General features: G+C 41.2%; 1 protein-coding gene across 1 annotated transcript in view; it reads right to left on the bottom strand.

The window, feature by feature from the left end:
- Nucleotides 1-15,052, bottom strand: part of LOC109856120 (bromodomain adjacent to zinc finger domain protein 2B-like) — a 28,946-nt gene extending 13,894 nt beyond the window's left edge. The window contains exons 1-11 of the mRNA XM_020431056.1: nucleotides 14,959-15,052; nucleotides 10,228-10,455; nucleotides 9,127-9,315; nucleotides 8,494-8,662; nucleotides 8,321-8,338; nucleotides 6,835-7,388; nucleotides 6,082-6,467; nucleotides 5,438-5,764; nucleotides 4,880-5,154; nucleotides 4,194-4,275; nucleotides 965-1,555 (exon numbers count right to left, since the gene is read on the bottom strand). Coding sequence (XP_020286645.1) covers nucleotides 965-1,555; nucleotides 4,194-4,275; nucleotides 4,880-5,154; nucleotides 5,438-5,764; nucleotides 6,082-6,467; nucleotides 6,835-7,388; nucleotides 8,321-8,338; nucleotides 8,494-8,662; nucleotides 9,127-9,315; nucleotides 10,228-10,455; nucleotides 14,959-15,052 — 2,913 coding nt within the window. The remainder of the gene's footprint in view (nucleotides 1-964; nucleotides 1,556-4,193; nucleotides 4,276-4,879; nucleotides 5,155-5,437; nucleotides 5,765-6,081; nucleotides 6,468-6,834; nucleotides 7,389-8,320; nucleotides 8,339-8,493; nucleotides 8,663-9,126; nucleotides 9,316-10,227; nucleotides 10,456-14,958) is intronic.
- Between the last annotated feature and the right edge of the window lie 8,610 nt (nucleotides 15,053-23,662).

Below are 23,662 nucleotides of genomic sequence, written 5' to 3'. Positions count from 1 at the left end.
TTTTTTTTTTTTTTTTTGTATTTCTTTGTTTTATAACCGCTGCAAGGAAATAGGCGAGACTGACTCCGTAATTTATGTTGCCAGTAGACTTGTTGTCTCTTCACTTTAACGCTTTTCACATTTCCAATGAAACAACTTTCAAACGAACAACTAAAACGAGGGAGAGCTCAACATGAATGAGAATTTATTTTTGGAGAAAATCTTGATGACAGATTAAGAATTATGTAAGAACACACGATCGATCAAAAATTTACGATTCAAACACAACAACTCGTCGGAATTATCCGTAAACAACTACATTTATTTTATTTTTTGTCTCTCTCGCATTTTGTCTTTTTATTTAAAACAGAAAAAATTTTCATCTCTCATTGCAATTTATTTCTGAATATAATCTTTCGCCGAGACGATTCGTTGATATTCTTATTTTTTTTTTTTATTACGAACATATAATTTTTCGAAGCAAAAGAACGTTGGAAGAGACGACGAAGGCTGACTTAGGAAACCATAAAATCCGAACGACACTCGTTCCGTTTGTGGGAGTATCCCGGAAACATTTGTCGTTCTATTCCACGCAAATGTGTGTGCCACGTGGAATCGCGAACTAGAAACAGGTGTACTCACGATTCCGATCACTCTTACCTCCGGAAGGGGGGGGGTCTCTTCGCCCTTTTTCGATCTGTCCGGATCGCGGGAGAAATCGAAAGCCAAAGGGAAAGACGGGAACAATCCGGAAGTAATAACGACTCACAAGACAATATGACAACACTCATTAGTGAACATGATGTGGTCGATGATGAAGGGAAGGTGGTTTTAAGTGACGTATATATGTTGGGATATATCAAAGCTTTCGAGAGATATATCATGTGAGGGAGTCAAGTGAAGGGAACAATGATTCTGAGGATATCAAGATGATTCACGGGAAAGAGGTTGAGAGGATTCAGGATGCGTCCATACGACATCTTACCTCCAGAAGTTCCTGATTCTGCGTTTGGGTCTGAGCCTGCTGGGTATTGTCCGGCGGCATGGTCGTGGTCGTCGTGCCGGTCGACGTTGTGGTCGATGACGGGTTCGATGAGGAAGAGATCGGCGCCGTCGGCTGCGTGGACGGCGCCAAACCCGCCGACGGCAGAGTGAGAGTGGGATAGGGCGGCGGCGGTGGCGGTAACACAGGCGGCACTACCTGCACCTGCGGTGGCGTCACGACGACGCCGGAGACCGCCGACGGCGGCGTCGCCGTGATCGTGGTCGTCGTCGTCGTCGTCATCGTCGTCATCGCCGCCGGCGTGCAGAGCGCCGTCGTCGAAGCGGCGGACATAGCGAGGGACGAGATCGACGGCGGCTTCTTCGAAGGCACGGCGTCGTCGACATCCGTCTGCTGCATCATGTCCCGGTTGCGCCAGCTCTCGGCGATGCTCTCACGATTCTTCCAGATGGTGGCGACCGTGCTGCTCGCCAGACCCAGTTCGCGAGCCACGTCGCTCTTGCTCTTGCCGCGCTCGATCTCTTGGATGATCTTCATTTTCTGCTTGATCGTGAACGCGAGCCGCTTTCGACCCTGCGTTGGTTGGTGGTGGGTTTCAGGGATGCCCAATATATAATCGATCGCGTTAATCGGAAATAAGACGGTCGTTTTTTTAACGACCACACGTGCGAGCCGATATCGTTCACGGGATTGTGAATCGGGGGCGATACGCGGGGGTCATTTTCTACACGCGAATTACGAGATTAAATTGTAATTTTTTTTTTACGAGAGAAAATATATAATGTGTATATAAGAGAAAATATAAATTTATGCGAGTAAATTAAATATTAAATTATAAAACAATATTTTATTGACAGATTAATTCTTATTTTTTGTTTTTGCTTTGACACATTTTGTTATTTTTTTTCTTTTGTATTTTAAAATATCCTTAATAATCTCGATGTGTTTTATATGAACTCCGCGTACCGCCTTTAAAAAATGATTAAACTAGGTTTTATCAATTCCGACGAAGCCAATTTCAGATACTATAAGCATATAAAAGCGGTTACCACTTGAACAAAAAGAGAACACGAGAACCTACTCATTTGTAAACACATTAAACACAATATGAAATAAATTTTTTGCAACTATTTTCTCGTAATGTTTAACATAACGTAACAAACACAATGGCACACATAACATAATGAGGCTTCCAAAATGACATTGATACTTGACTAAATTACGCAATTCTCGATTAGTTCTAAAACGCAACAATTATATGTGCATTAGTAAGACACATCTGTTTTTTTTTTTTTTTTTTTTCAAGTTTTCTCTACGTTTTCTCAGCAAGAAACATCGATTAGGATCGGTTATATACGATCTTGGGCATCCCTATTTCGCGTTTTTGTTTTCCACTACATACGTGAGTCGACGTGTAGCTACTAGTTTACTACACTATTTGTGTCGTCTGAAGTCTCTCTCTCTTTCTCCTTCTATTCCTTCAAATTGCACGGGGGTTGTGTGTGTTATGTTCGGAGGGCTAGTGATGTACAGTGCGTGTGGATGTGGAATGCGTGTGTGAATGCAAGGGGAAACAGATGAACGAACGAGTGACAGTGATTGAGAGGTATAGGGTGGTAATCTGGCTTGCGCGGGGGGGATTTCGATGGGGTAGTATAGTTTGGAGGACTATCACAATGAATGGACTTTTGAAATTTCTACAATCGCGCATCTCTACTCGTTTGTCGAAATTTTCCCTTGTGAAAGAAAGATTTCGAAAAACCATCGTTTTTGCGCGTACCGCAAATAAAAAAAAAAGAAAAGGATTTTTTAGATAGTTTATTTATTATCGTCGAGAATGAGAAATATTTTTCTCGAGCGAGATATCATTTCTCTCGAACTCTTGCGTTTTCTCGTTAAACTTTGACTTTTGAAGTAAAGTTTGCACAGTTTAAGTTTCAGTGCGAATTTCGATCCACAAAGTAAAATCCGGTTATCTTATGTAACGCAGTTAAAAAAAAAAAAAAAAAAGACGAGAATATCACAACCAAAATCCAAATTTTAGTCAAACATGAGATGCTCACTGGGACACAATTTTATATTGCACTATGAATTATATCTGAATATTGAATACTCTTCCCGTATAACAAAAAACCGTTTCTCATGTTTTAATAAAATGCAAAAATTTGTGCATATATATATATATATATATATAGATAGACATTATTATTTAATGGAATATAAAACTGTGCGATAAATAATAATAATAGACACAGACGCAAAATGTATCAACGGTTTAACGTACATAAAAGCATCAATAGTATCGATTGAGAATACACGGAATTGTTTCAAAACATATCTCGGTGTATGCAATATCGGATATCGCACAAAGAATTTTGAAATGCAAACCAATACTGACATCCATATTAATTCATTCGCGATTCTCACATTCCCCCATCCCATTTAAAAAATAACTGAAAATTCTTCTCGTGTATTTTTCAGCGTACGTCGAAAGGAAACAATCGACCGATAAAAGAAATGAAAAGAAAAAAAAAAAACTTCCATCTTTCTAATTAAACAATATGACAATAAATGCCGAAATCAGAATCCAGTTCTAGTTTTTTTCTTTTACTCTCTTTTTATCGCAGATTATATATAATTACAAAAAGAAAGATACAAAGTTTTGTCTCTCGATTACGAGCAGTTCCAAACAGTTTTTAACGAACGGTTAAAAATAGACTCGGAGGAGCTCTAACGATAAAATTTGGTGAAATTAAAAAGAGGGATAAAAAAAAAAAAAAAAAAAAAATCAGATCTAAGGAGCAGAGTGGAAGGACATGCTGGGTTCTCCTGTCACTATCGCTAGCGGTTGTTGGTTGGCTATTGGTGTTTCGTGTGTCCTGGGACATTGGAAATTGTAACAGGGTCGTTGGACGTATATATATAGTATATATATAAGAGAGTTTTTCTATACAAGAATATTCATTAAAAAAAGATATAATATGTATATATAGACAGATGTATATATATATATACGAAGATATATAATATATATGTATATATGTATAAATACACGGCACACACAGAGAGCATGCGACACGCACGACAGGTGGACAAAATACAAAAAAACGTAAGTATCCCAAATAGAATAAGAGAACAGTTTTTTGTGTGAATGAAACAACGAGATCGAGACAAACGTGAAGGAAATTCGGTGGTAAGACGTCGGACTTACCTCGAGCAGCTGTTGATTTCTGATCTCCCGCTCCCGTCTCACGGCTTCCTGCCGCTCCGTTTTCTCCTGCTCCTTAATCAGCCTACAACGAGGATATCATTAACTTCGCATCATTACCGCGCTATAAAAAAAGACGCTCGGAACAAATCGTTAATCAAGGGTTGTCCGCGACTGTCTGTCCATAAATTTCGCGATCGCTCGCGCGAACCGGGCTCGAAATCTAAATTAATACAGTGACTCACGCGCGACGCTCGCTTTCGAGGAGGTTTTGCATCGCGATAACGTTTTACGATTTTGACAATCTTGTTATTAATCTACGAAAAGATAAAAATGCGCGTTTTATAAATTAAATACCGCGTTGCAATCGTGAGAGACTCCAGAGGATTAAGCGATCAAGCCTAACGTTTGTAACAAGCAAATAAATAACTGTTTTCTGCCCGTAACGGCGAGATTAGCACTTCAATAAACTTTGTGATTTATTTGACTATTATCGACAATCATTAACTTCTTGTAGCGTTACGAGATGCTCAGTACCGGATAATAACTTCTACACATCGTGCAGTATTTCTTTACAACTTATTTTTAACACGTTATCCACTCAACTCGTTATCTCTTCAAACTTTTTTACATTACGCTTTCGAATAAATAATAAATCACAGCCTTTTTAAAATAATTGATTTCTTTACCTAGCTTGTTCTTTGTGCCGTTGCGCTTCCTCCTTTGCGAGCTTCTTCGCGAAGGCCAACTTGTCTCTCTCGTACTGATTGTTCGTCCGTGTGTCTCTGAAACCGCCGGCCGCTCTCAGCTCTTCCAGTCTTCTTGCCACTTCTTGAGCGCCAAGTCTAACGAATTCAGCGTCCGCCAGACCCATTGTTGGCTGAAGAAATTCACCGACCAACGGCCGGGATGAAAACGAGAAATTGGCGGTCGTTAATTCGCCGGGATTCTGATGCTCCAAAAACTAAAAAAATACAATAAGCGAATATCTATTTTCAAGAAAAGAACTTTCGTCTAAAATCTGAAAAAAAAATCTATATTATACAAGTTTTACTTCTTATGTTTTTATATGTAATTATTTTTCTTCATTGTTCTTATTGCGAGTACACATCAATAAAAAAAAAAGCAGCGTGACGAACACTTTTAACAAAGTACGTCATCAAATTTTCGGCCCTACACGTTCCGTAATCTTCGTAAATCACTTTTGATTGAACGCACGTCCAATTTGTCTGTGTTAAGTAACTAACCTTCACTAGATCGGGACTACTCCTAAAGGTTTTCCCGCAGGGGCTGTAATACGACACGTCGCCTTTTATCACTCCGGTCTTTCCTAATCCCTTGATAACCGTTTCGCGCTTCCATCCGCGCTCCAACGGCATTTGGAGGTCCCTCTCGCTGGGCCTGAGACCGGACGAGAGTTTTCGCCTCTTCGCGCTAGGTGTGCCCTCCGCGTTGTCGTCGTCGGTGTCCGTGACAACGTCGGTGTTGCTGCCGCTCTCGCTGGTCACGTCCATGTTACTCTCCTCTCCCGAGGCCTCCAATAATTTGTTCTTCATTTTCTCCTGCAAAGATCTCTATATAGGGAGAATGGTTTTAGTGCGAAATCATAAGTAAAAAAAAGAAAAACGAACATGATTCCTCGCCCACGAAGCACGAATTGGTCGAGATTGCTTCTTCTTCTGTATCCTCTTTAGCAAATGATAGTACTTTAACACAAAAGATAGTCGTAAAAAAATATGAAAATTAGATGGTTACAGAAGTCAGAATTAAAAGAAACAATGTTCGAGGAGGTGCAAATTTTATGTTTGAAATTAATACACATGATGATAAGAATGTCTTCTCTCTCTTTCTCTTATCAGACCATTTGGTTCTTTGTGATCTGTTTAGTTACCTGATTCTTATCGTCATTCTGGCCGGTGGCGGAAGCGTGCAACTGAGCAGCCAGTATGTTCGACCTCAGCAACGACATTTGGTGAGACAATGGCACATTCGGATCCAAACCCGGGGTGGGTTTAATCCCTAGAGCTCTGCTTTGAGCCAACAACGACGCAACCGTGTTCTTTTTCGGCTTTGACACACCGCGACCGAGATTTCGCGGTCTCCCATCCTTGTGATGAGTGGCGGTGCTCGCGCTCTCGCTTTCCTCGCTACCGCTACTCGGCCGTTGCGGCGAGTCCGCGGCAGCGAAGAGTTGCGCCAAAGAAGGACTAGGTGACGCCGGTACTGGCACAGAGTTCTGCGGAACTCGTCTCGGCTTAGGTCCGGGCTTTCGTCTCGCTACATAAAAAATCGATTCGTCAAGATTGCGCGACGGAGAACATTGGAAAATTAATAAATTTTACGTTTCGTAAGTTAATTACTCGCGTTCAAAAAATATATATTATATATAATTTACGTGAAATTATACACTTGGATATTTTAGACAATTTTTTTTTTAACAATACGAAGATCTAAATAGCGAACAATTGTACGTTTTACGAAAATATCGTTGCAACTCTCTTTATCTGGCAAACAATTTTTTTATTGAGCAAAAAAACACGCGATGCCTTTAAAACACAATGGCCGCAATGGTTTTAAAACGGTAACGACCGGAAACAAGACCGCAGTAGATAGATAACGGCCGCGCGATATTTGTTATACTTACACGTTCGATCGGAGGCGAGCAACGACTGGCTTAAATTACTGAGCTGACTGAGAGGCTGACTACCAGAAATCGGCGAACTACTGCTCGTCGTGGCGGGCTTCAGCGACAGATTTAAGGGCGCGTCCGAATCGTTGACGTTGCTGTTGGCGTTGCTGCTGCTGTTGCTGCCGCTGCTGCCGCCGCCGCCGCCGCTGCTGCTTGTGTACAACACCGGAGGCGCCGGCAGAACCGAACCGTTGGTCGAGTGGGCCGGCAACTTGATGACTTCCACACGATCCGTCGATTCTCTGTACTCGTTCGAATCAACCGTGCGATTGTACTTCCTCGGTTCTATCATTAGCGACGAAGACGACGACGTTGTGTTCGTCTGATGCGTGCTGAGAGCGGGGATTGGCGGCGGATGCACGCTGACGCTGGGAGTGTCCAAGGATATTGTCTTCTTCCTGCCACGGTTCGTCGTACCAGGAACCTTCGGACCGACTATACTCGAAGTGTACTTGATAATCTCCGTGTCGGGAGGAAGACGCACTCCTCCTAATATACTGCTAGGATCACTAGGAGACAAGACATCAAATGCGATCAATCGCGCGGCAATTGAGAGAAAACGTTAAAGTAATAATCAAAGTAAAATGTAAGTAGCGTTTGCAAGAGATTGATTATATCAAGATCTAATGTCCCTGGAATACAGAGTCTGGCCATCTCCCTTAAAATGGCGTCTAAAGGTAGTGGGAATGCCAATGTAGTGGGGATGTAGTAAGATCCAAGTAAGACGTAACACAAAAATTTGCTAGAAAAGTGAAGTTTTATTATCGAGACGTAATATTAAGACGTAAAGAGAAAGTAAGTAATAAACAAGAGTTAATTAATATACAATATATAAAACTGGAAGTATAAAATTTGTCAGGAGATTAAAATATATTCATTATTTTTTTCTTAACCTGAAAATAATGTCAATTGTAATCATAAATTTTAATTACAGAATAAACTATGCCTCATTGTTGTGTGCCTCAATGTTCAAATTCATGGAGAAAGAATATGCAATGCATTGTCTGCCAAGAAATGTAGAAAAAAGACAAAAATGGATCGAAAATATTGGAATAGATTTGGATCTAACAAAAGTTCATTTTATATGTGAGATAAAGCTTTGTAAATTATATTAATAAACTATTACATATATTATATATATATTAGTTGTATAAATATTGTTTTAAATATTGTAATTAATAATATTAATATACAACAGACACATTTTGCGGTTGAAAACTTCGTTTTCCAATTATTTTACTTTTATCATTCTTTAAATGTATGTGCGCTCCCGTTTGCACTTTGATTGGTGCCGCCATTTTAAGGGTATGAAAAGATGTTACCGAGATGGCCAGACTCTGTATTCCAGAGACACTATCAAGATCCAGCTTTTGAAAAGCTAAAGGTTCTAAATAATTGCAAGCCGTGTCACATGTGTGAGCTAATATGTGCGTATATTCACCTTCCTTCCTTCGCAGAACTATTGCGATACGGGGGACGAAACGATAGCGTGAAAATAGAAAAATTTTGCGGAGGGTTAAGAACAAAACCGTTGCGCAAGTCCTAGATAGTTTAAGCGTCGCGCGTTATTTATTGCGAAACAAGTGAGTTTCTTTCTCTTTCTCTCTTTCTTACCTGACGACGTTTGTTTGCGAATTTGGCGTGGTGCTGACCGGCGTGGTGCTGTGATGAGAGGACGTAACCGGCGGTTGAGTGGTCACCGGCAAGCTGCTGCTCGTCATACTCGGCGTCGTCGAGCTACTGCTGCTGGCCGGTGGCGTCTTGTGACTCTTGCTTGACTTAGCTGCACCGTCGTAAAAGGAACGCACATAATTGTCAATTTGTCGTCACTGTCCTTAATACGCTTAAGCGTCGAAAAAGGTCCGCGTCACTCCAAGATCGTCATCGATTACCGGGAGGAAAAAAAGTTTCGCGAGTGTTTACGAGAGTCTTGAGTTCACGTTAACAGGTCATTTAACTCGAAACTCGTGGAAAAAAAAAAAAAAAATAAGAGAACCTCAACTTCCGCTCACATCGGAGCTGGCAAAGGCTACTTTGCAAGAAAAAAGACTTTTTAACGTATGAAAATAAAAATAAAAAATAAAAAAAAAAGAAAGTGAAAGATGATGCGTCGCGCATTTGACGACCGTTTCGAGCGACTGTTTTTAAATCTCGAAGGGGATCGGGAGATTAAAAGCGGACTTGCAGAGATGCGGACGTTTCTCGAGGATCGCATGGCATGCGATGTTGTCAATCGTTGTTACTTACACTTACTGGACTTGTGAGACGAGAGGGACGGGGGATTAAGTAAAGAGGTGGAATAGGTCGGCAGGAGGCTCTCAACACCGGGCGGAAATCCGGCTAGTCCTGCTCCCGCCTGTAGCCTCGCGAGATAGTCGTGTGCCGCCAGATGAGAGGCCATTGTCCACCATGCTGCACTGGCCGCCGGATTGATACCTGCAAAATACGATGGATATCCCCTTCGTGCACATTCCGTAAATCCACTCCCGTCCGTGAAATTCGATCTTAAAATCCCGATCTCGGCGCGCTCCGACGTTCCTCCCCGACTCAGTCGATAAGGAGATACAAAAGAAGATTACTTTCTAGAAATGACGTCGTCGTGCGCGGATATACGACGAGAGTTTAACACGGTCATTAAGATAAGTGAATCGAAAAAAAAAAAAAATATATATATATATACATACGTCGGTGAATAGAAAGGAGAGAGCGCACAAACTAAATATCATCTAAATCGTTTTTATATATCGTCGCTGATAATGTTTTATTAAATACCGAAAGATTACTTTAGACAGATAACATGTTTTTGTGGATAAACGAATTTTTGATACGGTCGTTAATTAAGATAAAAACGGTGAATCACAAAACTATATTAACATCAGTAAACAAAAGGGCAAACATATTTCACGCATTATCAATTTGTCCTGAAAATTATTAGTTGTTTGTGTCACTGGAAATATTTACCTTTATCTTCGCTTATCGATATTTTCAATTTGAATACCTACTGTAAAAGAGCGTTTTCTCGTGCGTCATCAAAGAGAGAGAAAAAAATAAAAAAGAAAGCTCTTCGTTAAATCCGTGCTTTGCGTTTGCAACACGCTCCGCGTATGTCGACGACGCTAACGATCCCAAATTATCTCAAAAAAAAAAAAAAAAAGCAGCTTTGCTGCGAAACACGCTTTCCGAGAAAACAACGTTGTTTCCAATCACGGTCGCGATATATAATCGATGAAGGAAGCGTAGATGGCGTTAAAGCGGGTTAAATTTACGAAGAACGAGAGCGACAGTGTACAAAAAAAACGAACGGAAGAGAGGAAAAAGACGGGGGGTCGGCGCAGAAAATTTACTTACCAAGACTCGCAGCTTGACTGGCGGCCACGCTGAGTGTACCGAGGCTACTGTGAGGATACGGGGACGGAGGTGGCGCCGAGGCTGGTGTGTGGCCTCCGAAGCCGGGCGCTGAGCCCCCCCGGCCCAGAATAGCGTAATTCGCCGGTGGCAAATGGGGCCCCAAGCCGTAACCGCCCGGCATCCCGCCGAAGAGTGACGACGCTGGACTGTCACCTCGAGGCCAGTATGCTAAAATTAAAATCGAGATATTGCAAAAACAACGAATCGAACGACTTCCGCAAATTTAGAATTTTTTTAACAAATCGTTGATATGAGAATGCGCAATAGAAGTAGTAGCGATGTCATCTCGAGAGAGATCGGCATCGATGTTTTGTAGCGAAACTAATCGATAAGTCGCTGAAAGAATGACGACGCGGTAGAGAATCTACGAAAGAGACACATATCTTAACCTCTTCGCGGTACCTCGCGTCATCCGCCGCGTATGAAAAGTTTCTTGACGGCGAAGCGCCGACACTTTCGTTGGCTGTCGACTTTAGTCGACAATGCCGCGAAAATGAATTCATAAGATAATGGGCATTTTATAAACAATGTTATCATCGTTCGCAGTAAATTGCAACATCGCGTTTCGCGATTTGTGAAATCTAATTATTAATTTTATCTTCGCTTTGTGAAATTTCAATTCCACTCGGTGTATCTTAAAACTCATTGTCACAGAGAGTAAGGTCTAATTAAAGAATAATCGATCGGAAAACTACTTGAACTCTGAACTTTGTTTTTTTCGTTTTTTCGAAAAAATTCGATTTTTTTTTTTAGCAATTTTACTTCGGTCTTTGCCCGTTAATTCCTGCCCACATCGATTCCCCCCGTACTTGTGTGTATTATTACCATTGCGTCAAAACCCATTGGCGATTTGAGCAAATAATTAATTAAATTACCTCGAAGCAACGTAATATCTCATTTGTTTACGCAATAATATTGCAGTTGTATAGAATACGCGTATTAGGTAGATATATATATATATATATGATAATGTTAATTTATTATATTTTATATCTGGCAATGAAACGTATGCGCGAATTCGCAGAAAAAAAATTTATACATATACGAATTGGCCGAATACATACGTAAATCTCGCTCACTCGACGAATAACACGCATCTCTCGCGTTGCGAAATAATTTTGTTACAAATATATCGCAAATGTTTGCAAAGAGCCCGGAAATTATTAAGCACGTCGCAATAATTTCGCAAAATATTATGCCCGCCAACGTGTGCGGAACGTTTCGAATATTTGAAATAAAACAAAAGTATTTGCACAGATATATGTGTGCGACTGCATTTTTCATCTAATTATGAAATTTTTACTTACACAAGTTACCTTGCGTAAAGGTAAAAAGATAAATTAACTAATTTTTATTCTTTTTAACACATACATACACACACACACACACACACACACGCACACAAAGAGAGAGAAAGAGAGAGAGAGAGAGAGAGAGAGAGAGAGAGAGAGAGAGAGAGAAAGAGAGAGTCTCTCGTAATATTATATATAAAAAATGCCTACTAAATCCTATTAGTTCGTGTGACGCGCAAAAATAACGGCAAAGTGCCGGAGAGATTTTAACGTTATGCAAAAGTAGGTGTGAGTAATTAAGTGCTCATAAATTACATGCATATATGCATACGTGCGCGCGCGCGCGCGAGCGTGTGTGTATGTGTGTACATTGTATTTTTAGAAATCAAGTGCATGTTAAGAATTAAATACAGATTTTAATGAGACTAATCTTTTTTTATGAATGTCAAGAATCAATTATGAAGCAGCATTTAAATTTTCAAGTGTGTGTGTGCAAGAACTCTCTATAATTAATAAAAAAAAAAAACCTTTAATTTTTTTCTAATTCGAAACCTGAATTTAAAAAACCAAGATGCTAACAGTCACAAGTTGTATAATTCTGATTAAATTTTTAATTTACATTTTATTGTCATTTTGTTTGTTTCTAAAAGTTTTAAATAATTAAAAACAAGTTTATTAGATCGAAAATAGTCCTTTTGCTTTTTTTTAATCGGACCAATTAAAACCGGCGCAACAGCGCATATTTTATTTTTGAAAAAGAAAATATCTCTCAAAACAAAAGCTAAAAGAGATCGTTTCGTGTATGCGATAGCATTGTTACAGCGCAAGTTTCTTCGAAAAAATTTGAATTTAACGCGCGAATGTTTTCATATAAATTGTCGAACGACGAGCCTTCGGATGATTACTCGGATGATCTTGCGACGTTACAAATTTCACGAGTGACGACATTCGAGCATTCGCGCAATTTATTGTTGCGAATGTCGGCGCAAATGTACCGTTGATTTTCTACGAGTGCTGCGGCCTTGAGCAAGGCCGTGGCATTGAAATCCGAGCGCCGCTTTAATTTATACCGGTCGTTGAACTCCGTACTCCGGCTTATACGACTGCTTCACCCAGTGAACAGCCACCGTTGCTGCCGCCGCTACTACCGCCGCCGCCGCCGCCGCCGCCGCTACCACCACCGCCGCCGCCGCCACCGCCGCCGCCACCGCCGCCGCATAATAGTTTACGTGCATATACGCATGTGTTTACAATGCACTCCCGTGAATGCAAGTGAACGAGACACGCAGGATCAAAGTTCCATTCACCGTCTCTATTTGCTGTCGCATGGTCTACAAACCATTTTCGTGGAATTTACTGTAGGAGGTCAATATGTTTCGTGAGATAAGATAAAACTCATTCAACTTTTCCTCCGTGTTCATTTATTTTGTATTTTTCTCCCAACTCAATACACACACATCACGTCTATAAATAAAGCGCGGATTCAAAATGAAATTGGCGCGGTTCCAAAAAAAAAAATAAATAAATAAAAATAAAATAAAATAAAGATGTTGAGAGAGATATTCATTTCTTTTCACGAGAGAGGAAAGAGTATGGAGTAACACAAGCATTCTGAAAAGTACTGATCAATATAACCACCACTCTTTGAGCTTTAATTCACCGAGCTCGGTAATTTCATTGACCATCAATTTCCTGAATGCTACAATATAGCCTGTATATACTACTCGGCTTCTGACCTCGATTGTCGGTGCCGACATAATATAGATATATAGATATATAGATAGACATAATATAGATATAGATATATATATGTATATAGATATATATATATATATATATATATATATATATATATATATGTGTGTATATGTATATATATATATATACATATACATACATATACATATAGCGTTCGCACATTTTCTTTTCTTAATGACTCAACACGAGAGAGGAAAGTCATATCGTGCCTTCCTCTTTAATCTGGATACTTTAACGGCAATCCATTATTCGAACAACCTACAAGCAAGCGGCGCATTAACCGCGGTCTCCATTTTCGGGGGCCAGTGTGTATTGTTTGACGTAACGTGTGCCTAGAGCTCATAAAAGTAGCCGATAAAATATAAACCCGTTCGGAGAAGCGGAGGGCGAGACTGAAATTTGTACGCCTTCGTTATTTTTCCATACGACATAAAGCGCCGTTAACATGTATTTATGCGTGACGTTGTAAAGTGTGATGCTTAAAAAATCGACTTTTAAAGAAGCCAACACACAAACACACACCGAGAGTTTAATCTCTTCTATAATTAAATTACACATCACAAATCAATCGTTGAGAATGTGAAAATTATAAAATCACTATTGATATATAAACACTAAATACAATAAATTAATTATAATATATTAAAACAATCAAATTAAAAAAAAAAAAAAAAAAAAAAAAAAAAAAAAATTCTTTGCTCTTTTCATTTTATGTATATGTGTGCGCATCATGTGATGCGCATGAACTTGTTACACATTTATGCGGCTGTCACGCTTTATCTGTTTGAATTTATAAAAAGACTTGATATCTCTCTCTTGTCAGCATTCCAATATTAAAATACACGTAAAAAATGAATCTATTTATAAGAAGCAAACGTGGTATAATAATTTACGTAATCTCGACAGAGAGAGAGATTTTCACATTGGAATCTTGTTACACTTATATTATATTAAGTTGCCGCTTTAGCATGTTTAATTAAATATACATTCGTGCGCTTATCTTTCAGATCGTATTATGATAAACGTAAGTCGTGTCAAATCGTATTTCAATGCTATTCTTCATTTTCTAACGTAACTTCAAGCCGCGTATCATTGCGTGCAAAGATCTACTATTTCTTTAACCGCTAATTACTGTAACGCGACATATAATTTGCCGTGATCGATACAATCGACCGGCGTCTCTATGTCTCTACATAAAATTAATTAGAATATCGCGCACAACCATCTATATACATTTTTTTCATCGGTTATACCAGATGACAATATCTGTCATCGCGCGTGGATTTTTAACGTATGATGTATATAATTGTAAAATTGCAAAATTATTTATTTTTTCAAAACAAACTCTCTCTTATATATATTATCTCTTATATATTTAACTATTATTTCTTATTAGATTATAAGTGACGTATGTAAAATTTATTTTGACGTTAAATCTCTTATTTCATGTTTAATTAAAAATTTTCGAAGAATCTCATAAAAAAAAAAAACGTGCGCGCGGAGGATTCGAGAAGATGCTTCTCTTCACGGTTTAAGCACAAGAGCAATTCCCGCTCCTAAAGAGAATCAGGTGAGAACATACACACTCTGAACGTTCTGCCAGTACGCGCAGAATACAAACCATTATCTTCGCACGTAATTGCGCCGCACTCTGCTCGCGCATGACTTCTCTTTCTCCCTCGCGTCGTCGTAACATCGCCCGGTAATATCCACATGTATGTTGCACAGTTCAACTACAGTAAGCTGTGCAAGAAAGTTTTCTCGAAATGTGTCTCCAAATTACTCTTACGTCACTATAATCTCAATATCTCTCTAATTACACGCGCGTACTTAACTATATATATCGTCACAGATTTGCTCGAGTTTTCTCACACGTTTGCGAAAATCTCGTATACGCGATTTAAAGGCGGATTCACTCAGGAGCGACAAAACGGATAGGAGAGAGAAACGTGCTTCGAGACGTGATCATCGCCAACGACTGCGATGATTGTCGGTCGCGCGCTAGTTAAATCTTAATCTGCCGCCCCCCGACCAACTCGCGCGAACGAAAACGTTCGGAAACGCAGATAAGCCGAAGCGGCGGCAAGTTGACGTATCTCTCGCAAACCGCGACGATGCGTCACGTCTATCGATTTGTGATTAAGCATTCGCGAACACGAATGGAGGGGGTCGCGGAGGAGCACGAGAGAATATATAGACTATCGTCGGCGACGAGGGCAAAGGAGAGAGAGATGGAGAGAGAAAGAGAGAGAGGAAGGAGAAAGAGAGGGAATATATGTATGTGTGGTGGGGTCATCGTCGTTCGTCCGGTCGGCACACGTCATCGTTGCCGCTGTCGCGTTCGTTTGGACGCTCGCGACGCGTCGCGACGCTAATTTCCTGTTTTTCGTGCCGAGCTAATAAAGAACTCTATCTTTGTTCCCTCTGGTGTATCTTTTTCTCTATCTTTCGCGTTGTTTTCGAGCGGCAAAAAAACTCGAGTCTTTCATCGATTAATGTTGAACGTAAATTCGATCATTCGACTCTTGCGCACATTTCCAAAAAGCGCAGACGCGTGTTTATACAAATTTTCGCCAATCCAAATAAGAATATTAATTCGTTTCTACAAAACCGGAGAACTTCAGAAAGATGACTAAACAGTTGCACTAATTTGTTTTTAATTAATTGGATAATTAAGTCATCAGTCTCATTCCGCACACAAATTGTTTTTAAATGTCGTTAATGTAAATGTCAAGTAGTATGTTAAGTACGTGGAAGAACGCTTAAATGCTGTTTTATATCGTTGCACCTTCGCGCTCCGCAACGAAAATGAAAGTCCATTTATAAAACTCGAAAAAGATGCGCGTCGGGGGAAGAGGGGGCGCGCGCGGCCGCGCATTAGGAAAGTTTTCCGCGCGCACTTCGACCTGTCGACACTTCGTTCGCGAGTTTCAAGGCAAACGGATATCAAGAAAAATCGCCTTTGTTTTTCATCATCGCGTGTATACCTATATCGCCGCTCTCGGCGCGATATGAATTGAATAAACACACGCAAACGCAAATGTGTTTACGGGGGGGGGGGGGAGAAACTAACAATAAAGAATTGAATGGTAATTAGCGCGTCGAATTATTTGTTCGTTTTTAAATTTTTCGTCTCTCGCGCGCTCGTACAAGAGCAGCGCGATTATTTCGATATCGTTATTTCCCCACGTATTATCATAGTAATTGACATTTTATGCAACAGTCGTAGCGCGCGGCAGAGGCGGAGATTCGGATTTGCTGCCGCAACGACAAAAGCAACGCAGAGAGAGAGACAGAGGTGAGGGAAAATCGATTGACGATTAATCCGTCACGATATAATTTAAACACATGGTTCTGGCAGTACGTTTATCCGCAGGTATATCGAATGCCATAGTAAATTTAGCTGCTGCCAATCCGGGCCGGCGAGACTCTCTCTCTGTCCGACCGGTAGATCGTTGACATCCCGCGGCTTAAATCGGAATTGCTCGCCCCCGAAACGTCCACGTTTCCACGAGCGCGCTTCTAATAAAACCGCAGCGCGCCCCGGCTTGCGTCGTCATCTGTGCGCGGCTCTATCTTCGCGATAAGCAAAGCTGAAACTCCGACGCGTAATACATACAGAGAATATACACACACACACGTGTCTCCTCCCGCTTCTTCTCCCCATCCTCGCAAACACGTTTTAATGAGTCGGATCAGCGCCCCATCGTTTTGCCCGCTCTCGTGTTACAAATGCCCCTTTGTGTAGATTTTTCTCTAAAATAGAGACGTAACGGGATGAGAATCCTGAATATTTTCGTCAGAAAGGCTCGACGATTCCGCGTCGCGTTGTCGCTTATCACATCACAGACGGAAACGGGATGGAAAAGGAAAGTTGTGAAAAAACGAAAAACGAAAAACGAGAGACCCTATAGAGAACCTATATAGGAACACACAACAAGGAACATACAAGCACATACGGCGGAGATCTATGCATAGCGCCATGGCACAGCAGCTCTGGCAAGGAAACGCCAACCGACTGGCAACAAAACACGCTCCGTGTGCCGCGGGCTTAAGCGAGATGAAACGAGATGAGAGGAGCAGCAGCAGCAGCAGCAGCAACATCTCGGTCGCTCGGGATAGGAGCGTGTTCGTTCGGTCCGTGAGCCGGGAAAATGGCCGTGTTATTAAATCGATCGGTGCTCCGGCCAGTGGGGAGGGATCGGGAGCCGGGCCTGTGGGGGGTTTAGGACGAGGTGGAGAGAAGACGCGGGGCGACCGACGTGTGCGTATTATAGATATACACGGGGGCTCTGATGAGCGCGCGCGGCGCAAACGACGACGGTGGTGGAAGAGGAGGACTACGGGGGATTACGAGTGGCGCGCTCGCCCTTGCTCTCGCCCCGAAGAACCAGACTTGCGTGTATATACCCGGGGATACTTTTTGGCGCTTGTGACGGTCGCAACTATTACACGGCGAGAGACCAGAGCGGAAGCGAGAAATTACGAGGCGCGCCGCGACGCGGAAGAACATTTGACGTCGCCGCTTCCGTACGTTGCGGCGCTTTGTCACAGCGACGCCGAAGAAAAATTGTCGGTTATATCAAAGCCGCAATATTAACTTTTCAAAGTAAAACACACACAAATAGAAAAAAAATTATCACCCTATCAAGATAATTTGGATAATTGAGATAGTTTGGAGTTTTTTTCTCCCTCAAAGAAAAGTCCATAATACACACATCAGAGATTGCCAAAAGCTCTAACGGAATTGATTAACCGATAACCGATTTTTAAGTGCCAGATAATACAACTACAATCGCTTTTCCACGGTTAGCTGCATTTTATCGACCTTTCCAATAATCTGTTTACAACGTTAATTCTCTCTCTCTCTTTCTCTCTCTCTCACGATCGATGTCGAAAACCACGTCATGCGATTTTTCGCGGTAAAAGCGCGCGGCGTAGGAAACACGCGCATTTACTCGCTCGTAATTTCCTCGCGGACGCGCCGTCGGGATTGAAAATGGCCAAGCGCGCTACCGCCGACTATTGCGGAACAGCGCGTAATAACGTAACTTCTAGTCGCTATTTTAGGGGCGAGGAATATACGACTGGAAATTTTTTCGGTGCACCAGACCTGACGACAGGAACGTGCCAGGAAGAAAATAGCCCGGACCAACGGCGGCGTCAACGCAACAGCGCGAATCTGCGACTTGGAAAAGCGCGTCGCTACGCAACCGGCAAAACTTCCGCGAAGATCTACGTGCGGTAACGCGTAACAATTAGATACGTGTGTAAAACAAGAGCAAAAACATTCTCGACAAACTTTTATAATCATAAAGTTTTGCTTCAAATTAAAAATATGTTTGTTATTTACGCGCGTTAAAAAAAACTATATTTAATTTTTCGCACCAAACTAAAATGTAAAAATTACTTCAAGTGCTGAGAAATTTTTGTTTGCTTCTTCGATCAAAACTCGATTATCGCAAGATACGTACTGTGTCAAATTAAGCGCGAATACTTCGTAGAGCGACGAAAAAACATCGAGAGCGATTTTTATCGGTCATAAATTTGTCCCCAAAGAAGGGACAAATGTTGGAACCGTACGTAATTCACGACCCGAAGACCCCAAAGGGTTATAAGTCGCAAAACTCGCGCAAAAATATCGGTCTTATGGAATAAACTGTTGTCGGCATCTGTGCGCGAGTCCAATAAATTCACTCGAAATCTCTCACCGGTTGTCTAACGCCTTCTCCAATCCTAAACCCTTCCTCCTCTTTTCTCCATGCGTGTGTACATGCAAAATTCCTAACACACAGTTAAATTATTTGCGCGCGCGTTGTCAGAATCTGCGGTTGCGAGAAATAATTAAAAAAAAAATAAATAAATAAATAATCCAGAAGCTAGTTGATCTATAAGAACGCGCAAACAAAAACTACAAAGAATCGTATTGTCAAAATTAATAATATAAAGTTGTTTATCTAACAACAAAACGAGATACCTGCAACAATAGTTTATTGAACGTGACATTATTTAACAATTGTTTATTGAATGTGACGTGGTTTAAACTTGTTGTGTGTAGTCATCGACACAGAGACGCGGTATATAATTCATTCATTTCGAGCGCGCGATGAATTTTCAGCGCAAAATGTCGCGCTTCTGGCGACACAATATTTTTCGCGCGTTCACGGAAAACGCACGTCCGCGGAAAAACGGTTCCGCCCCGAACGAGAGAGAGATCTTAATAAAGCATTTCCGCCTCCAATTAACGGCTTTGAAACAACCGCTCGGACGCACACACGTCACACGGTGTCGAAAAATTAATTTAAAAAAAAAAAACAAAAAACAAAAAAAATGTTTTAACAAGACCCTGCGCGACCAACTCTGTGTTGTATTCGTGTGTGTGTGTGTATGTATCGCGACACCGCGGTTAACGCCGGACGAAAATTGCGATTTTGCAACTTCGGTGGCGACGGCGTATTATTTTCGAAGTCTGCATTCCCCTCCTCTCCCTCTCCTCTTCCCCTTCCCCTCTCGCACAAACTGTTCTACGTTAAATTCCGCGCGTTTGCCGCGCCGGCGTTGCGAGAGCAAGTTTGTCGCGCGTTAGGTGCACTTGTCGCTTCGCGTTTGTAACTACAGTGCGCAAACTGTAATTCGCACGTAATGTAATTCACAGCGGAGCGAAGCGCATTTTCCGTCCATCATCGGACGCCGGTAATGAGTTACAACGAGCGAGAGTCGAGCGAACATCAAACACACGCTAAAATCCGCGGATTCCTCGCACACTCACGGAGAGCTCTCTCGCTCTCTCGCTCTCTTCGAGAGGAAAGGAGAGAAAGACAGCGAACGCTTTGACGTCAGTAAAAAGCCGCAATTATTCGCGCTCGGGCCTAATACCAAAGTCGATACGAGAAAATCCGAGGTCGCGCGTCCACGCGTTTGTCTCTCTCGCTCTTTTTCTCTGTCTCGACGCGACCTCGTCATTATTTCGGATCATAACTGTCCAATCCCGTACCGAGGGACGACGATTCTCCGCCATCCGGATCCTTTGTGACCCAGCGAAAGAAAGAGAGAGACGACGAGAGGATCGATCGAGAGATCGGAATGCGGGGGAGGAGAAGAGAGGACGACGGAAAGAGGAAAGGGGGAGATGGTAGACAAGCGAAGCGACGCGACGACGATGGCTGGCTCGTCTCCAAATCCGTTTAATTTCGTTTACGGGACACGAGAAGCGCAGTCTTGCCGTTCGTTTACTGGGGATTGCGCCGAATGCATCGCGACGAACCGGGTATTGTCGAGAATTGAACCCGAACGCGCCGAAATGGTTAGGCGATTTGACGCCCAAAACACAGCTGATCGTGTGACACGTGACAAAAAAAAAAAAAAATCGAGTTCTTAAGAAAATGTTATGAGAGACACGCAACGGGGTCTGAAAAAAATATACTAAATTATTACACATTAACGTTTTTACACGTGGGATTTATATACACCTTTGTTTTTCATTCGCACACAAAAAACAAGGTTTTCCAATATTTAAATTGAAAACAAATCTCTTTTCCGTATTTTTGTTTGTAATGATATAACGATGCGTTTCCTCGCGCGCGCGCGCTCAATGTAAATATTCTACATACACATACGTGTTTCAAGATTAAAAATTTTTTTTATGTTATACTTTTTTTTATATTCCTTTGAACATAGATAACCTTTTATATCTCGTAAAGAGTGCACTTTTTTTTTCTCAATACACGCGTGACGCTCTCTTATAACATACTTAATTAAAACGCATCACACACACGCGCACACAATCTCGGTTAAATATTAAAAAAACCTTATTTTATACAATGCACCCGTCGAATCTCGAAAGCGAGAAATGTGTTTTCTCACAGCTCGTGCATCAACGTGGGTGGAGAGAGGATCAATGTTTATAAGGTGGCCTCCGGGTTAACTCGTTTCTGTGCCGCCTAATCACGTTATTCCCGGTATAGCTTGCGAATTTCCTTCTTCGGGATATAATCGAGTGAGCGCGTAAGTTTATTAACTGTAACGTAAACTTGACGAAACTGCAGTTTAGAGAAGGTCCACGAAGTTATATCGATTCATCGACGGGTCGTTTAGACCCCGTGAAAAAGTATACGATCGGCAGATGGGCGGATCAGAGACGCGCGTCGATGAAGAAATCAGATAATTCGTATAAAAATATACAGGAGGGTCGAACGTCATTTCAAACGTGCGCAAATCGCTTTTCAATTTTCTACACTCTCGATTGCTTGTGTTAAAAAAAAAAAAAAACTCTAAATTTTGTTCAAATCGCTTTATTAAATAACAATTTCTAAGATTTGCGTTGCGGCGCGTCGCAAAATTTTCCGAGACACCCGGTGTGCACGAACCACGTGCGTAAGCAGAATCCACGCAGCCACGATACTACACACAAACGATATTGTGTTACGTAAATAGATGAGGATAATTAATAGGTTAAAGGTCATTCACGTGCGCGAGATCTATGTTTTCTTTATTCCATGAGATCTTTCCGCGTTGTTGCTATTTATGCGATTTTTTTCAGCTCGCAAATAGCCGGACAGTTGTGTTTAACTTCTTGCATAAAATCATTTTCGTTATTTAATATCGAAAATAGACGTACTTTTTGCGCTGATGCTTTTGAGTGATAGTGTCAAAAAAAAAAAAAAAAAAAATTATTCTCATATTTCTTCGCGTTGAATCAAAAAAATCGTCTTTTTTTTTTTTTTTACACGATAGTATTTGTCATGTGCGCGACAGAGCGTTTATTATTCCTTTCAGTCTTCTCGTTTTTTTTTTCGGAATACAAGAGATCACTCGATAAGGAAGAAATTACTATGAATTTATACTCGGAAAGGTATCTCGGAACGTCCGGTTCGAGAAGTCCAGATGCAGCTGCGCGCGTGCATTATGCAGCGCCGCGCTGCCGTAAAGGCACGCGGAAGGTTCTTACCGCTAACGCAATCCCGAAAAGAAATTTCTCGCAGCTACATAATTCAGCGGCTTAATGTTTTAAAGGGGAGCAGAATGGGGGAGTGCGCGGGCGCACTATATTCCTGAGAGTCGATTGATATTTTTGTATTTCTCGGCTGGATGCGTCTCAACACAACTCACGGGAGGGATAACACACACACACACACACACACACGTATACACGCGCGCGTATACGTGTGTCTCCCCCATCTTTCCCCGTTCTCCCTCGCAATCGGTTTTTTCTTTTTTTTTTTTTTTTTTTTTTTCATCGCCTCGAGAACCGCGTGTATATACTGAATTCGAGGCACGGTAAACGCATTTATCAAGTCGCGCGAGTGGAAACGAGAGAGCGATCGGCGCGCGCGTTGCATTCGTGCCAATGGCGTAGAGCTCTCTCTCTCTTGTGTTCTCTTGCGCGTCGCCGTTTCGCCGCGCGCAAATTTTATCCTTGATTTTTATTAATTTCGCGTTGGATTAATGGAACGTGTAACAACAAAGATATACACGAACGACATATACATACACATACATATATAGATAGATTAAACACACAAAATGAAAAGTAATAAAAACAATACCGCACACGCGTAGAACACAGATTATACATGAGATTCGTATATTTTATTTATCGAAGTAATTATTCAAACACACGCATACGCGGAGAAGAATATAATGTGCGCCAATAACCAATATTACCGAAGAAAATATTTAGTTTAAGCGCGCGCGCGCAAACAGTAATAAATTTTAAATTCCGAGTTAATGTGGATTCCCCGTGAAATTTGTGCCGATCTTGTAAAATCGACATTTTTCAGTTGTTCATTTGCCGGTGCGACAAGGATATGGGAAAAAAAAAAACAATACTAAATAAAACACAAAGTACACAATATGTATGATTAAAGTCAGAGCAAATTTATCCAATAACTGTGAGTCAATGATTAAATAGAATTAATGATCAAAAGTTTTCTTCGTCGAATATTGTTTAATGCAGTAAAAAGAGAGAAACACGTGTCACTTTCATTATTCCTTTTATGTTTTGTTTATTCTTGTTAAATAATACGCTCCTGATTCTCTCTCTCTCTTTCTGTCACATTTAACCAGCGGCCACGTGTGAGACCGACACACAATCGCTCTCTCGCACGTATAAAACGAGAAAGAGAGAGAGTGGGCGTCGCTTGCGCCGCCGAGTTAAAGTATGTACTCGCATTTACGCATCCTCGCACTCACCGGCCACGTGTGTTATTGCGGCAAATGACACAATAGTTTACGCATGCATGTAGACTATCTATAGATCGTGAAATTATATATCTTTTTAGATACAATCTAATACGCAGATAACGCGAATATAATCTATGGGTACA

Source organism: Pseudomyrmex gracilis, unplaced genomic scaffold, assembly GCF_002006095.1.
Source record: "Pseudomyrmex gracilis isolate BER0280 unplaced genomic scaffold, ASM200609v1 scaffold_107, whole genome shotgun sequence".
NCBI classification, from domain to species: Eukaryota; Metazoa; Arthropoda; class Insecta; order Hymenoptera; family Formicidae; genus Pseudomyrmex; species Pseudomyrmex gracilis.
This window is presented reverse-complemented; position numbering and strand designations above follow the sequence as displayed.